The following is a 17,126-nucleotide window of genomic DNA, read 5'->3' as shown; positions in this document are numbered from 1 at the left end:
CCTGCACTGATCTGGATCAGCTCTGTACACTGTGTAGTGGCCCAGCCGTGGGATAGGAGCTGATCTGTAATAGGATGGATTCTCCCCGCACCGTGTACAGAGCCATCGGCTTCCAGCTCCATCTACTATTCTCACCCAAGCTGATCAACGCAGGGGCCGAGTGTCAGACCTCCACCCATCTCATTGTAATAAGTCATTAATTTTGGGTCTAGAACACTTGAATAGTGAAACTGTTGTGATAATCCTAATATTTGATATGGTGTCTTCCTAGGGGAATAGTAAAGATGGCAGAAGCGCATCAGGCCGTGGCCTTCCAGTTTACAGTAACTCCAGATGGAATTGACTTAAGATTAAGCCATGAAGCTCTGCGACAAATCTATCTCTCCGGACTGCACTCCTGGAAGAAGAAGTTCATCAGGTTTAAGGTAAGACGAGAGCCATTATGTGACGTCCATCGCAGGACACTTGTCTGCTTTCAGGGGTATCAGTGACGGGTCTGAAGGTTTTACTGGAGGGGTCCCGGTGCTGAGATCCTAAGTAGGGCTGGATGTGGCTTCTCATCTGAGTAAGGGTCCTGTTCTAGGGGTTTGATATAAATCACTGCTCACTCGGGGAGCCCAATGGAAATGAAGGAGCTCGGCTTCTGTCCCTTAAAGGAGACCCTTCACCTCCTCCACAACACCTTCTTTGCATCCTTTAATGGCCGCAATGAGATACCCCGAGCTCGCGCCCATTGTAGTCCTTCTTGTTGGTTCTATTCCATTTCTTAATGTGTTGTTTCTTCATCAGAATGGAATCCTCACCGGCGTCTTCCCATCAAGTCCAACCAGTTGGTTAGTCGTCGTGGTCGGTGTCACCTCAACATCAATGTACACCAAAGTGGATCCATCATTTGGTTTGATCGAGAAAATAAACCAGGCGCTGACCACCACGTAAGATTGGGATTTATTGTCTTCTGTGTTCAATCCACTTGGTTATATAGACTAGACATGGCGGGCGTTGTGTAGGGTATGAATGGGCTGTATATACGTGCTGTCACCTGTACGATCATTCACATCATTGTCTTCTCCTCTCCCACAGGGGATACATGACCAGCCAGACCCAGAACATCGTCAGTAACGTCCTCTTCGGCACCGGCCTGTGGGTTGCCCTGACCGCTACTATGCGATATTCCCTTAAGATGCTTCTGGCATATCATGGATGGATGTTTGAAGAGCACGGAAAGCTCTCCAAGTCTACAAGGTTATGGATGGTGAGTGACCTTCCACCATAGAAGCCGTGATCCATCTGTTAGATCATTTGTGGCAAGTTTGGTAAAAAAAGATTCTAATGAATTGGAAAAAAGATCCAATTTGTTGAGTTACAACTTCACCAAAGACCTCGATGAATAGTTCTATAGGGCCAGAGCAAAAAGATAGTCGTATGTCTTCTTCCTACAAGAAGATGGGATTGTTTCTGACTGTTACAACTTACAAGAGTTTTCAGTCTTTGAATGTTCTTGGTGTTTTGCGGTTCCGTCTTGGTAATATGGCCATGGTACGGTGGAAGTGGCCGTCACATGGCAGCAGCTGAAAGTCACTGGAGGACAATTCAAATAGTCCTTGTGGTACGAGCCATTCTCAGGTTTATACAAAATCTAATATTTGAATCCGTCCGGGGTCGGTCCTGCAACTGGTTACGATGACATTTGACTTGCAAATCTGAGTTATCAGACGGGTGAAGGAAAAGAGACCTCAAAGGAAACCGAGGACAGATTGATACAAATGTATGGAAGGAAGTTTTTAATACATATGTATAATATATATCCTCCACCTTTGCTTGTCTTGTAAAGTTGTTACAAAGTCTCTTCTGTTACTCGAGGAACCTCCGACTTGTACGTTGGGCTTTATCACTTTGTGTCCTTTGGTTTCCAGGGAATGGTGAAATTGTTCTCTGGCCGGAAGCCGATGCTTTACAGCTTCCAAACGTCTCTTCCTCGTCTGCCGGTGCCGGCTGTTCAGGACACGGTCAAAAGGGTACGTTTTGTTCATCTCAATAAAGAAGTTACTTAGTAATGAAAGAATTTCTTGTTATTGTCGTTCATTCAACCTCGACACAAAAGTCTCTTGTCTTAAGTTTTCTGTCCACATTGACCAGCGAGACGACTTCATGTACAGAAATGACCGAATGTGTTTCCAGCCATCGATCTGATGCGTCATAAAGGACTGCGGAAATAGTCCTGACCATTGTTATTATTGGACTGATGTGCAGGACGCTCTCGTGTGTTATATTCTGTAGCCGTGTATACAGTGGCCTGATCCCTCTCTATAATACAGCGCACCCATTGGGGTAGAGGGGGTAACAGAAGATATTGCACAGGACAATATCCAACACAAGAACCCCCCCACACACACACACACCGCACCCCCAATGTCCCAAAATTGGATCTTATGGTCCTTATATACTCCACTAATCATATAGTGATCTCAGTGAGCAGGCAGTGGAAAGGTCCCTTTAAATGGTTAAACCAACTGAATCCTATTACTTGATCTGAAAATTCCAAAATGATTCCTCTCATTAGCTACATAAGATCATAAGACACAAAATGTGGAGCGAGAATGATATGGCTAATCGCATAGACTGTGACCATAGTCTGACGTCATGTCTTGTCCTCTTCTGTGCTCTTTTAGGAACATGTGGAGAGCGGCAGAGGTTTGTAACCTATAAATAATCCTACAAATAATCTGCACAATCTCTAACCCGCTGGGTGTTCGGTCGGGATTCTCATGTGCAGGATCGGATTTGTGGCTTCTTTGCAGAATTTGTTAGAAGTAATTCTGGTCCAGGGTTCCCACTTGTCATTTCTTCCAGTTTATTCTATGGCTGTTACTGACAATGCGTTACATCATGTCCTGTATGTAGTATGTTAGATGGTGAGGGCTGGCGCCGGGTGTGTATTGCACCCTAACCTCTATATACACCCCAGCCTTGGTTTAGCTAGTGCAGACCCCGTACATATCCCTTCTCTGCCTGTAGGAACAGCCTTACAGGATTATACACCCGGCACATAGACGTCCCCAGGTCTCCTCTTACAAGGGCACAGTTTATACCGCCTTATACTATGTCTTACCGTATGTGCAGATCCTGAAGGTGCCGCGTCCTCGTGCCGCATTGTTCTGCATGTTCTATAATAATCCCTTGTACTAATAGTCTGAGGCTGTTTCCGGTCGGCTTGTGTTTGCTGCTTTCTATACAATATATACCATAAGTGCAGTATAGTGATGTCCGTATTTAGGGAAGCGACAATCATCAGGCCCAATAGCAAACTTGGAATAGGACCTCAGTCCACGGTGCACGCTATGACGCCATAGTATTGTGATATAGGCAGAGGGCTGGAGTCTGAGGCGTCTGGGTCAGAATATAAGGTCCACTATGAATGGTGACAATACTGTAACCTACAGGCTCAATGATACAACCGCTACTAACCGCCATGCTTTACCTCTCTAGTACTTGGACTCCGTTAAACCACTGATGGATGAGGAACAGTTTAAGAGGATGGAAGGTCTTGCCAAAGATTTTGCCGTTAACCTGGGACCAAGACTTCAGTGGTACTTGAAACTGAAATCGTGGTGGGCCACAAACTACGTAAGTGTCATGTCCGTGTTACCTTAAAGCCCAGATTTTCATGGGAACGTCCCACAAACGGTAAAGTGTCGGGTCTGGGTAATTTTAGGAGGTGTAACATGATGGGGCTTCCAAGTGTCTCACTGTTTGGTGTCAGATGTTGCTACGTAGACGTAACCTTGTATTTGTTGCTTCTCTATATAAAATGTTTCTAGCAATAAATGTTCCAATAATGTGTCAGATCTCTGCAAGAGCAGCAGGGTGCGGGGGAACTGAACCTAAGCTGGACTGGTGGAGGTCCCAGTAATGGACCCCCCAGAGATGGGGGCATGTACTATCAGTTTCACATCATTATGTAGAATGAGAAACCTGCTTGAAGTATTGGCAGTTCCAATGTGAGCCCACTAAAGACCCCAACTCTGTGCTTACCAAAGACATCAGGCCTGCTTGAAGGGGTTGCCATTGGTCCTTGACTTCAGTTCCCTCTGATCTTGCACAGTCCTTGATCTCCAGGGATCACTAGATGTGAAATAGGATGCAGGTTATGGCTCTTCAATGGAATTTGGCCGCGATACGAGCAGGTGCAATATGGGTAGGTGCACCCTGTGCAGGTGCAATACGGAAAGGTGCAATATGGGTAGGTGCACCCTGTGCAGGTATCCATGTGACTGTATTGTGTATATCAACCATTAACATGACCAACTTCTTGCATTTCTTTTGTGTCTGGGTTTGTTGCTTCTGGTTGCACAAACAGCTCGTGTGGGCTGGAAAAAATGACGATTTTGTGAGTTCCCCCAAACACTGCCGCCTTTGTTTCATTATCACTTATTTTTAGCAGTTCCGCTATGAATTTGTAAGTGCTGTAACATTACTGGAATCCGAGCCGTGCGGACGGTGCTCAGAGATTTAAATAACTTTTAGAGGGGTTGTCCTGATGGGGTGAACTCTTGTCCATATGTGATATGTTATACAGACCTCATAGAGGAGGTTCCTTTGTACAAAATCGTCCACCATTACAAGACTGGAGATCCTTGGTAAAGGACAAGGCACAACCCTGTATTTTTAGGGACAACCCCTTTTAGATCTTTCAGGATCACATGATCGCAAATGGTTATATAGCAGTTTAGTTTTTGTAAAAAGAAGCTGCAGGACGGGATGCTGGACGCCATGTGGAGACCAGAAGTATTGGGAGGTCACAACCTCTGCAGAGAGTAGACGGTTAGCCCAAGTGTGTATAGAGCCAACAAGAACCTGGCCCTCCTGAGCGGGGGCCCACAATGTCATGAATCCAGGAGGGGCCCCATTCTGGTATCTATTATAAGTTCCCCCATACCAAAAAACTTTTGGCTATCTCCTTGCTATCCTTCTATAACATGGTTAACTGTAGTAACTTTGTGTTTCCAGGTCAGTGACTGGTGGGAAGAATACATCTACCTCAGAGGCCGAGGGCCGATCATGGTCAACAGTAATTACTATGCAATGGTAAGTCTATCAGAAGTGATCTCTCTACAGTTATACTGTGTAATAGACCAAGAGGGCAGAAGATGACAGTGAATAGTGGAGATGATCAGTGCACCCTGTATATAGTCTCAGTGCACCCTGTATATAGGCTCAGTACACCCTGTATATAGGCTCCATGCACCCTGTATATAGGCTCAGTGCACCCTGTATATAGGCTCAGTGCACCCTGTATATAGGCTCAGTGCACCCTGTATATAGGCTCAGTGCACCCTGTATATAGGCTCAGTGCACCCTGTATATAGGCTCAGTGCACCCTGTATATAGGCTCAATGCACCCTGTATATAGGCTCAGTGCACCCTGTATATAGGCTCAATGCACCCTGTATATAAGCTCAGTGCACCCTGTATATAGGCTCAGTTCACCCTGTATATAGGCTCAGTGCGCCCTGTATATAGGCTCAGTGCACCCTGTATGTAGGCTCAGTGCACCCTGTATGTAGGCTCAGTGCACCCAGTGTATAGGCTCAGTGCACCCTGTGTGTAGGCTCAGTGCACCCAGTGTATAGGCTCAGTGCACCCTGTGTGTAGGCTCAGTGCACCCTATATATAGGCTCAGTGCACCCTGTATGTAGGCTCAGTGCACCCTGTATATAGGCTCAGTGCACCCTGTATATAGGCTCAGTGCACCCTGTATATAGGCTCAGTGCACCCTGTATATAGGCTCAGTGCACCCTGTATATAGGCTCAGTGCACCCTGTATGTAGGCTCAGTGCACCCAGTGTATAGGCTCAGTGCACCCTGTGTGTAGGCTCAGTGCACCCTATATATAGGCTCAGTACACCCAGTGTGTAGGCTCAGTGCACCCTGTATGTAGGCTCAGTGCACCCAGTGTGTAGGCTCAGTGCACCCAACTCTCTGTTTATTCATGTCAGATGTCAGAGACATAACAGTTTTCTCTGGAAAACAACATGTTGTGTGTCACGGACCGATCCCTGTACTGAAGCGCCACCATATCACTATAAATTACACCAGTATTATCTATTTCCTCTATTAACGTCCTCACCAGTCACCTGTATACAGACACAATCTAGTCCGGTATCAGGGATCTGCTGATAACAAACAGACGCGGGAAGTATTCACAGCCCAGAACAAGGCACAGTTGTCAGTAGGGATCAAATATAAATGAAATCTCCCCGTGCAGGGAAAACGGCCTGAGGCAAAAAGCAACAGCGGAATTATATGAGAAAAACAATAAAAATCCGGCGCTAAGACTATAAAGAATCTACAGACTGTTCACATCTCCCCTGAGCCCTGCAGATAGATAGGTTACTGTCACCAGACCCAGCATATCACCCCAGCCCTGCAGATAGATAGGTTACTGTCACCAGAACCAGTATATCACCCCAGCCCTGCAGATAGATAGGTTACTGTCACCAGAACCAGCATATCACCCCAGCCCTGCAGATAGATAGGTTACTGTCACCAGAACCAGTATATCACCCCAGCCCTGCAGATAGATAGGTTACTGTCACCAGAACCAGCATATCACCCCAGCCCTGCAGATAGATAGGTTACTGTCACCAGACCCAGCATATCACCCCAGCCCTGCAGATAGATAGGTTACTGTCACCAGAACCAGCATATCACCCCAGCCCTGCAGATAGATAGGTTACTGTCACCAGACCCATCATATCACCCCAGCCCTGCAGATAGATAGGTTACTGTCACCAGAACCAGCATATCACCCCAGCCCTGCAGATAGATAGGTTACTGTCACCAGAACCAGCATATCACCCCAGCCCTGCAGATAGATAGGTTACTGTCACCAGAACCAGTATATCACCCCAGCCCTGCAGATAGATAGGTTACTGTCACCAGACCCAGCATATCACCCCAGCCCTGCAGATAGATAGGTTACTGTCACCAGAACCAGTATATCACCCCAGCCCTGCAGATAGATAGGTTACTGTCACCAGTACCAGCATATCACCCCAGCCCTGCAGATAGATAGGTTACTGTCACCAGACCCAGCATATCACCCCAGCCCTGCAGATAGATAGGTTACTGTCACCAGACCCAGCATATCACCCCAGCCCTGCAGATAGATAGGTTACTGTCACCAGACCCAGCATATCACCCCAGCCCTGCAGATAGATAGGTTACTGTCACCAGACCCAGCATATCTATCTGCAGGGGTGGGGTCATATACTGTAATACCTCATTTTACCTGCAGTGGCGACTGTGGAGAAAATGTAAGGTCGCCAGCATACCAGTTGAGTTGATCACATTGTGGTGATCCGCAGGTCGCTGCTTTGGTTCTAGTCTGGAAAAAGTGATTACTGATTTTATTTCCAGTTAAACAGAAAACATTGTTATCTAATTCTTGGAATTTATCTTATCTCCTCATTTACTAGAAGGAGGTGATAAAACATTCCAGTGCAGCGACCAAAGTACATTGAACCAGTGCACATTAGGATCACAGCGTAGCTACAAGTGTTTTATGGCTCTTCATTCACCAGGTCCACACATACGGTCATAAGACCTTGAAGATCCTAAAACTGAAAGTCTTTTGTAAGGAGAATTCTAATTCAGTAGAGGGAGGGGGTGTCCTGGTCAAGATGGTCATGACTGGTCACAGTATAATGCCTCCCTGGTGTCCCTGCACAGTATAATGTGTCCCTGCACAGTATAATGCCCCCTAGTGTCCCCACACAGTATAATGCCCCCTTGGTGTCCCTGCACAGTATAATGCCCCCTTGGTGTCCCTGCACAGTATAATGCCGCCTTAGTGTCCCCACACAGTATAATGCCCCCTTGGTGTCCCTACATAGTGTAATACCCCCTTAGTGTCCCTGCACAGTATAATGCCTCCCTGGTGTCCTTGCACAGTATAATGCCCCCTTAGTGTCCCTGCACAGTATAATGCCTCACTGGTGTCCTTGCACAGTATAATGCCCCCTTAGTGTCCCCACACAGTATACTGTAATGCCTCCTTGGTGTCCCTGCACAGTATAATGCCCCCTTGCTGTCCCTGCACAGTATAATGCCCCCTTGCTGTCCCCACACAGTATAATGCCTCCCTGGTTTCCCTGCACAGTATAATGCCCCCTTAGTGTCCCCACACAGTATAATGCATCCCTGGTGTCCCTGCACAGTATAATGCCTCCCTGGTGTCCCTGCACAGTATAATGCCCCCTTGGTGTCCCTGCACAGTATAATGCCCCCTTGGTGTCCCTGCACAGTATAATGCCCCCTTGGTGTCCCTGCACAGTATAATGCCCCCTTGGTGTCCCTGCACAGTAGAATGCCGCCTTAGTGTCCCCACACAGTATAATGCCCCCTTGGTGTCCCTGCACAGTATAATGCCGCCTTAGTGTCCCTGCACAGTATAATGCCCCCTTGGTGTCCCTACATAGTGTAATGCCCCCTTGGTGTCCCTGCACAGTATAATGCCTCCCTGGTGTCCCTGCACAGTATAATACCCCCTTAGTGTCCCTGCACAGTATAATGCCTCCCTGGTGTCCTTGCACAGTATAATGCCTCCCTGGTGTCCCTGCACAGTATAATGCCTCCCTGGTGTCCCTGCACAGTATAATGCCCCCTTAGTGTCCCTGCACAGTATAATGCCCCCTTAGTGTCCCTGCACAGTATAATGCCTCCCTGGTGTCCCTGCACAGTATAATGCCTCCCTGGTGTCCCTGCACAGTATAATGCCCCCTTAGTGTCCCCACACAGTATAATGCCTCCCTGGTGTCCCTGCACAGTATAATGCTCCCTTGCTGTCCCTGCACAGTATAATGCCCCCTTGGTGTCCTTGCACAGTATAATGCCCCCTTGGTGTCCCTGCACAGTATAATGCCCCCTTGGTGTCCCTGCACAGTATAATGCCCCCTTGGTGTCCCTGCACAGTATAATGCCTCCCTGGTGTCCCTGCACAGTATAATACCCCCTTAGTGTCCCTGCACAGTATAATGCCTCCCTGGTGTCCTTGCACAGTATAATGCCTCCCTGGTGTCCCTGCACAGTATAATACCCCCTTAGTGTCCCTGCACAGTATAATGCCTCCCTGGTGTCCTTGCACAGTATAATGCCTCCCTGGTGTCCCTGCACAGTATAATACCCCCTTAGTGTCCCTGCACAGTATAATGCCTCCCTGGTGTCCTTGCACAGTATAATGCCTCCCTGGTGTCCCTGCACAGTATAATGCCTCCCTGGTGTCCCTGCACAGTATAATGCCCCCTTAGTGTCCCTGCACAGTATAATGCCCCCTTAGTGTCCCTGCACAGTATAATGCCTCCCTGGTGTCCCTGCACAGTATAATGCCTCCCTGGTGTCCCCGCACAGTATAATGCCCCCTTAGTGTCCCCACACAGTATAATGCCTCCCTGGTGTCCCTGCACAGTATAATGCTCCCTTGCTGTCCCTGCACAGTATAATGCCCCCTTGGTGTCCTTGCACAGTATAATGCCCCCTTGGTGTCCCTGCACAGTATAATGCCCCCTTGGTGTCCCTGCACAGTATAATGCCCCCTTGGTGTCCCTGCACAGTATAATGCCCCCTTGGTGTCCCTGCACAGTATAATGCCCCCTTGGTGTCCCTGCACAGTATAATGCCCCCTTGGTGTCCCTGCACAGTATAATGCCCCCTTGGTGTCCCTGCACAGTATAATGCCCCCTTGGTGTCCCTGCACAGTATAATGCCCCCTTGGTGTCCCTGCACAGTATAATGCCCCATTTGTGTCCCTGCACAGTATAATGCCCCCTTGGTGTCCCTGCACAGTATAATGCCCCTTTGTGTCCCTGCACAGTATAATGCCTCCTTGGTGTCCCTGCACAGTATAATGCCTCCTTGATGTCCCTGCACAGTATAATGCCTCCCTGGTGTCCCTGCATAGTATAATACCCCCTTAGTGTCCCCACACAGTATAACGCCTACACTTCCCAGCACTTTGTCCACTTTGTCCAGCCTGTCACCGTTCATTACATCCAGGTGCTGAACAACCTAAGGGACCTGATGTTGAATAATAATCCAATAGATGGCAGTGGATTGTAGAAAATGTCACCAGTTTTGGAACAATCACTTGCCAGGACTCGTTCCTACCAGTTGACCAGTATGGCTGTATAAATGCACATGCAGAGAGCTCCTCCTAGTGGTAGGGGCCGGTAGTCAGAAATGTCAGATGGATCTCAGTGTAATGGAGGGGGTGAAGTGTTATCCATAAAGATATATTCTAGGAGGACATTAAAGTGCCGAGACATCGGGGGCAAAGCTTTTACTTTATGTTGAAGTCGAGGATTTCTGTAAAGTGATCGGAGTCACAATTCACACAAGACCCGTCCATGATGTTTGTGGAAATAAAGCCGCCATGTTTTTCTTTTCCTTTCCTTAGACCTGAGATTAATCGGCCACATTTCTTTATTGTCTTTCCCTCCCAGGATTACCTTTATGTGTTGCCAACTACAGTCCAAGCAGCCCGAGCCGGCAACGCCATCCACGCACTTCTGCTCTACCGGAGAAAACTGGACCGGGAGGAGATCAAACCGGTATGTGATTCTCACCGCAGGGTTACATTTGTATCAAGCTTAAGTAAACATCCCTTCATGTTACTGAAATAACACTGCGGACGAGCACTTTATAGTGTCCTGGGGCTATACGACTATTGCAGGACTATCACTCCCAGCATGCCCGGCGTATTGTAACACATTCTCATGTACAGATGGGGCTGCCTTTACTTTACTCTAGATCAAATTTGGTTAAAACCTTCCAATTTTTTCAAAAAAGAAATTCAATACAATAGCATGAAAACCTAGACAGGGTGCAGTGTACAACATAACCAGTAGGGGGCCACAAATAGGCAGATATAGAATAGACCTCTCGTGACAGAGTATCCACAAATCTTCATTTATTTGCTATGTACATGATCATTTTCAATTAAAGGGAAATTCCAGGATTTTTATATTGTTGACAGTAATGTCAGATTTCTGGTTAGTCACCCGGCACCCCCACCGATCAGCTGACCGTAGGAGCTGCAGCTTCATCCATCAATCATGTGATACTCCTGCAGTTCAGTCTTATTCAAGTGAACGGACCAGAGCTGCTATATACTATATACTGTACATTGTGTCTGGCATACAACGAAGAGCATCGAGCAGACTCTGGAACGTCGCAGCCCAATCCAATCAGCTGATCATTGGGGATACTGGATGTGGGACCCCCAAAGATCCAATATTGATTCCTCTACAATAAATCTCACGTTACATAATAAAACACCATATAACCCTGAGTATATAACATGTAACATCATCCCCTGTATCCTACACTAGATCCACTTTGCTGTGTTTTTGCTTTTTGCTTCCATCGTTTCATGAAAGTGAATATTCTTTGTATTTATCTCTGACAATAGAAGGTTGATCTAGGTCTATATAGGTCAATATATTAGAAGGGGTTTGTCGGCCCCCCAGGGGTCTGTATACTAATGTCCGACCCCCAGGATGCCGGTTACTCTATAAAGGAGATATCTGGGCTTTTATAAATAACGTTTTTGACTGTAAAGTTAATTTGTTGCGAATTTGTGAAACTTCATTCTACCAAATAATTCTACCAATCCTTATCAGTTCTTTATATGAGCCTAGAGAACCCCCGCTCATCGATTCCTCTGACTACAATGCCTAATATGTTGCCCTCCAGAATTGCTGCCTCTTCTGGATTTCTGTCCCTTTTCCTGATATTTTGTGTCTTGCACTTCTGTTGTTGGCCCGCCATTTGGTTATGTGGTATAGATTCTGCTGATGGGATCCACGGTTCCATTATGCTCATCTCAGTGGGAAAGAATGTTTAACACTTCCCGTATCCCTGGAGAAGAGACAGGTAAGGGCCGTCCATGGCCGCCGTACCAATCCCTGCTACCGTATCTATCAAATATTAGCTGTGAGATTTCCCCGTTGCGAGGGCTCTGCTGATTTCCAAGGGTGTCAAACTTTATGACTTGGTGACTAAAGGGCTGAACTAATTTGTTTGTAAACAACTGAAACGTGGTTTTCTACATCTGACCTGCAAAATTTTGGTGGGAGCCGGTGTCCTGTACTGGCACTGGATTGAGTCATGGATGAGTTCAGCCGTTCATGGCTTCCCCTACGAGCAATAAACCAGGGGAGATGTTCTTGGTTTCACAGTTAATATTTCATCAGATACCTCGATGTTTCTCACCTAGTAAAGCGCTTGGCGACTCCTCTCCCTTATTTTGGTATTTCCATCCTAGGTCATCGGGTCCTCTCCTGCATTTTTTGTATTGTGTTTGTGACTGTTACTTTTTGCCTGTTCTTGTATTGATTTCTCCATTCCCTTCCCTCATTTGTTTCATCCCTTATGTTTCCTTTCAGCTTATGGTTAATAATACCATTCCAATGTGTTCCTCCCAGTATGAACGAATGTTCAATTCTAGCCGTATTCCAGGCGTTGAGACAGGTACAAGCTTGGTCCTGTCTTCCATGTTGTTAGCCATCACAATCCTAACGCATGTGTCGCACCGTTTAACACACGCACGTGGCAATGACTTTACGACGACTGTTACGCAAGACAAAGTATAAAAACTGGGATGTAATGTAGCGAGTGTGGACCATATACAAACCAACGTTCTTGTGCACACGTCTCACTTAGAGCCACGAAACTTAATCATTGAACTTAGGAATCATCATTGAATTTTAGGAAATTCTTTGTCGTAGTCATGATGGGCAGCAAACCTATGATGTCTTCCCAGGCCTTGTATAGCACGCCCTTAGATTTCTATGAATACCATGCATTAAGCTATAGGGACCTCCTTCCAATAGGGGGCGCCGGAGCTCATTCCTCTTTTCCACCATTGAGGTCTTATTTGCATATTCCTTGCATAAAAATTCCAGCCCCCATATTGGAAGGTTTTCCTAAGGCTAGAATAGGGCAGCGCCATTGGATGCAAACATAAGACTTGTCCATGGTGCATCTTATTTTTGGGGGAGTTTCCCAATACCTTTTTGTCAGGCTGTTCCCCTATTAGATCATCGCAGGGTGCCCTACAGTTGGGACAGTGATCAGCAGGAACCTGGTATCAAGTATAGAATTCTTCTGCAGCACCTCCGCAGGGCAAATGAAGTATTACACAGTCTTCATTGACCTCAATGGGTAAACTATGTAACTTACCAATGTGTCTGGTCCTCCAGGATAAGAAAATAGTAAATGAGGATCCTGGACGGATCCTGGATTTTATGGTTATGTAAAATGGGTTTACTACACCAGACAACCCCTTTAACATATCAGTGAGATACAAGCAGACTTCATGGATATAATGGACCGCCATCTTGTATGGGGCACGGTCTTGTTTGTAAATGGTCCTTTCTGCATGCAGGCTTACAGTATCATTGTGGTGAATAACCAAGGCTCTAGATGCCTCCGAATTGTTACCAATCTATTGCTTGACCATCCAATGATCCCTCGTCTTCCTCTCCCTGCATGCTGACTAACTCCCTTCACTATTTTGCATCATCTTTTAGTTCTCTTTACAGCCACCTTGGCAAATTGTCTTATTGCTGTAAAATTTGTTCCTGCCCTTTGATCTGTGGTGTTGGGTTTGTCCGTGTCTTTCTGTTTTGTATAAACTCTGCAAAAGTCTAATACAAGGGTCGAGCCTTAAAGTGTTGCGAGCCTTCACCCACATTCTGCTGCCCATTGTTCTCAGCTGGTTGACCAGATTTTCCAAAATCAGCAAGTCCAGCCGACATATATGTGTATGGATCAGACTTACTGGTACTCTATAGACTGCTCTGATAGTCATGGGCCCCTGTAAGCCCAATGGGCTCCGGCATCTGCTCAGGTTTTCTTGGTGCTAACACCAGCCCTGTATAAAGACTCCCAGGGCGCAGAGTACCCAGCACAGCAGATGCACCCCATAGTGTCTATAGATGTCACCTCTATACCACAGCAATGTATTCAGCTGGCAATGGCCCCTCATCTCCATAGGTTTCATAAATGGAACATCTGCCCCAGCCAAAAAGGGGCTATAGATATAAATTCTTGGTATCACCAAACCCAAATAGTCTAACCTATCTCTCCGAAGATCTGATCCTGACTTACAGCCCCCATTAGACTTCTAATTCTCCGCCCAATAGTCTGTTCCTTTGTTCCTCTGGCCGTATCCATGAGTCTTCTCCTTCACATTATATCTTCACTGTAACTTCTGATCATTGCAGACACCATTCAGCATGTCAAAGACAGCAAGCACATTGTTGTCTACCACAAGGGGCGCTACTTCAAAGTGTGGTTGTATCACGACGGGCGGTTGCTGAAGCCAAGAGAGATCGAGCAGCAAATGCAGCGAATTATTGACGACAAGTCCGAACCCCTGCCCGGAGAAGAAAGACTGGCCGCACTGACTGCTGGAGACAGGTATGAGATGACTTCTGGGCATATACCGGTGCTACCTAATAGGAAAACCTTTCCACATTCCCCACGCTCATTCCAAGGGAGTCATCTGCTTACAGACAACTCTGGTGGTGGCCAATCTCATGGACATGTTGACATCCCTCATGCTTTACCTTTCTTTCCCATGACGGAAGCGTCCAATACTCTCCGCCATCTTGGAAGTCAGCTTCGTCTGGAGCGTTTCCCAATCTGCAGGGACTTATAGTCTTGATTTAGTCTGTAGGATTACTTTGGGCTTCGTTTTAGATCTTCATTCCATTTTTTGTTCCATTTTTTGCAGGGTGCCATGGGCCAAGGCTCGTAAGGATTACTTTGGGAATGGAAAGAACAAGCAAAGCCTGGACGCTGTGGAGAAAGCCGCTTTCTTTGTGACTCTGGATGAAACCGAGCAAGGATACAACAAGGAAGACCCAGTCACCTCCCTGGACAAATACGCCAAGTCCCTCCTACATGGTCAATGCTACGACAGGTATTACTATGTTACTATCTATGGAGGGTGCGTGTAATACATAGTATACATAGTAATAGAAACGCCTTCTCAAAACGTTCTGCCTAAATCTGGACATTGGAAATGGATGAATGACCATTACAAGTACGGAAATCCCACCAACACCTCCTAGACCTCGCTTACCTGTCAACAGCAGTATTAATGGCCATGCCAATCCCAGCTGGGCTAGAGGGCCGAACAGGAGACCACTATAACATGGTGCCAGGCAGAAGCCCCATAGGCCAGAGGTAATGATCTCCTCCATGTTAATGGCTGGGTCTATTGTGTTCTAGGTGGTTCGATAAAACGATCAGTTTCATTGTCTTCAAGAATGGGAAGATGGGTATGAACTGCGAGCATTCCTGGGCCGATGCCCCAATTGTTGGTCATCTGTGGGAGGTAAGTAGTGATAATATAATCCAGTCCAATAATAATAATAATGATGATGGGTTTGGTTTATTGTAGAAATCACAGTCCAGGATAATAATCAAAAATTCTATTTTCTATTGTTTTTGTAAAATGCAAATTCTGAGATCTTCTCCAAACCTCAAACCTTGTGCAGCGATTCAACTGCCTATAAGACATGGTACAATAAGGTGCCCGGCCCGGAGCGTCCGGGTGGTACTCACATGTTAGAGGACAGGGGACACCTTAAAGGGGTCGTCCAGAAATTATAGGAAACTCCTAGGTGACCAAGATGGGTGTAAAACAAAATAAGATTCCTGCTCCTGTATCCTCACCCAGTCCATTACCAGACCAGGAGTGGAGACGCTCCCAAGACTGCGGAGACCGATTGGTGGCTTCGGTGGTCGCTGGTAAAGGTGATGGTGATGGATCTGATGTCATTAATGTCAATATATTTCCCATCTATTGTTCCTTATAAATAAAACCTATTTAGAACGGACAAGGCTTCCACAATTCTTTCCACCTTTGCAGTATTTTATGAACTTGTTTCTAATCTTCATATCTGTTACATTAAATGCTCCAATTTCCAAATTTTCAGTACGTCATGGCGACTGACAAGTTTGATCTTGGTTATGAAGAAGATGGCCATTGTAAGGGAGACGTCAATCCCAGCGTCCCTCCTCCAAGCAGACTGCAATGGGAGATCCCAGAAGAGGTAAGCGAGATTACAAGGCGGTCACATGGGATCGGTGTAGTCCCATTATGGCTTCCATGACACCTTCAGAGATTCACATCCAGTCCCAAGATTTCTCAAAGTTCCCCCTCTCCAATTTGTTAATCTATGTCCCAAACCACATTCCCCATATTAGAACTCCACTCCCTCCAAGGCCGTGATCATAGGTGAAGCAGAACCTGAGGACTCGTCCTTGTACATCATTGGTGCATGGCGTCTAATATGTATGGGCCAAGGCAAGAGACTAGACACTCTACCTAGTGTAGTCATTGCGAGGAGCTTCCAGATTGAGTAACAGATTAGTCAGTCCTGCAGCGCCATCTCAGGTGAAATTAAGTATTGCAAGAACAGTAATAGTTGTCCATGTATCGCACAGAACCGTTGGGTTGTTGCGATTCGGAATGAGAGGGAGATTCTTTGTAGCCAATCTGTAGAAGTCAATGGTGTGGGGTCATGGATGTACAACTACCATCACGTTTACATAGGGAGCTCGGAGACCCCCGTTCTCGTGATCATTGCAGGTCTGAGCCGTCCTATCCGGAGTGATCGGACTCTTCTTCTCTATCCTGTGGGGGGGGATAATTGTTTTATTGGAGAAACCATTTCAAGACTACAAAGAATTTCCCAACAATGAGCTTTTGTCCCTTATTGTTGCACCAGCAGACGAGTCCTCGATCCTCCTCGTAGTCTTCAGAAACCTCCTTGTTTTTATGACTTGACTCTTTCCTAGGTCTTGGCTTCACTTTCCCTTTTGCTTACATTTTTTAGTGCCAAACCGTGATTGAGAGTTCCCTGACTGTTGCCAAGGCCCTTGCGGATGACGTTGATTTTCATTCATTCCCTTTTGAAAATTTTGGCAAAGGTGTCATCAAGAAAGCGAGAACGAGCCCCGACGCCTTTGTTCAGTTGGCGCTTCAGCTGGCGCATTTCCGGGTAAGTCGCTTTTCTTCTTCTTTATATGACAGCGATTTCATGTGACGAGTT

The 17,126-nt window shown here is 46.5% G+C and overlaps 1 protein-coding gene across 2 annotated transcripts in view; it reads left to right on the top strand.

The window, feature by feature from the left end:
* Positions 1 to 17,126, top strand: part of CPT1A (carnitine palmitoyltransferase 1A) — a 31,119-nt gene that overhangs the window by 10,851 nt on the left and 3,142 nt on the right. Inside the window, exons 2-14 of one of the 2 annotated variants that reach the window (XM_075280822.1) lie at positions 272 to 425; positions 790 to 932; positions 1,081 to 1,252; positions 1,914 to 2,015; positions 3,487 to 3,624; positions 5,008 to 5,085; positions 10,500 to 10,607; positions 12,444 to 12,528; positions 14,286 to 14,481; positions 14,798 to 14,986; positions 15,298 to 15,403; positions 16,008 to 16,124; positions 16,911 to 17,075. In XM_075280822.1, the coding sequence (XP_075136923.1) occupies positions 285 to 425; positions 790 to 932; positions 1,081 to 1,252; positions 1,914 to 2,015; positions 3,487 to 3,624; positions 5,008 to 5,085; positions 10,500 to 10,607; positions 12,444 to 12,528; positions 14,286 to 14,481; positions 14,798 to 14,986; positions 15,298 to 15,403; positions 16,008 to 16,124; positions 16,911 to 17,075 (1,740 nt within the window). In that variant the 5' untranslated portion in view covers positions 272 to 284. Of the gene's footprint in view, positions 1 to 271; positions 426 to 789; positions 933 to 1,080; positions 1,253 to 1,913; positions 2,016 to 3,486; positions 3,625 to 5,007; positions 5,086 to 10,499; positions 10,608 to 11,843; positions 11,932 to 12,443; positions 12,529 to 14,285; positions 14,482 to 14,797; positions 14,987 to 15,297; positions 15,404 to 16,007; positions 16,125 to 16,910; positions 17,076 to 17,126 lie in introns of both variants that reach the window. The other variant, XM_075280820.1, reaches the window with a different exon arrangement.

Source organism: Leptodactylus fuscus, chromosome 7, assembly GCF_031893055.1.
Source record: "Leptodactylus fuscus isolate aLepFus1 chromosome 7, aLepFus1.hap2, whole genome shotgun sequence".
In the NCBI taxonomy this organism is placed as follows: Eukaryota; Metazoa; Chordata; class Amphibia; order Anura; family Leptodactylidae; genus Leptodactylus; species Leptodactylus fuscus.
Note: the sequence above shows the minus strand (reverse complement) of the source record. Positions and strands in the feature narration are given on the sequence as shown.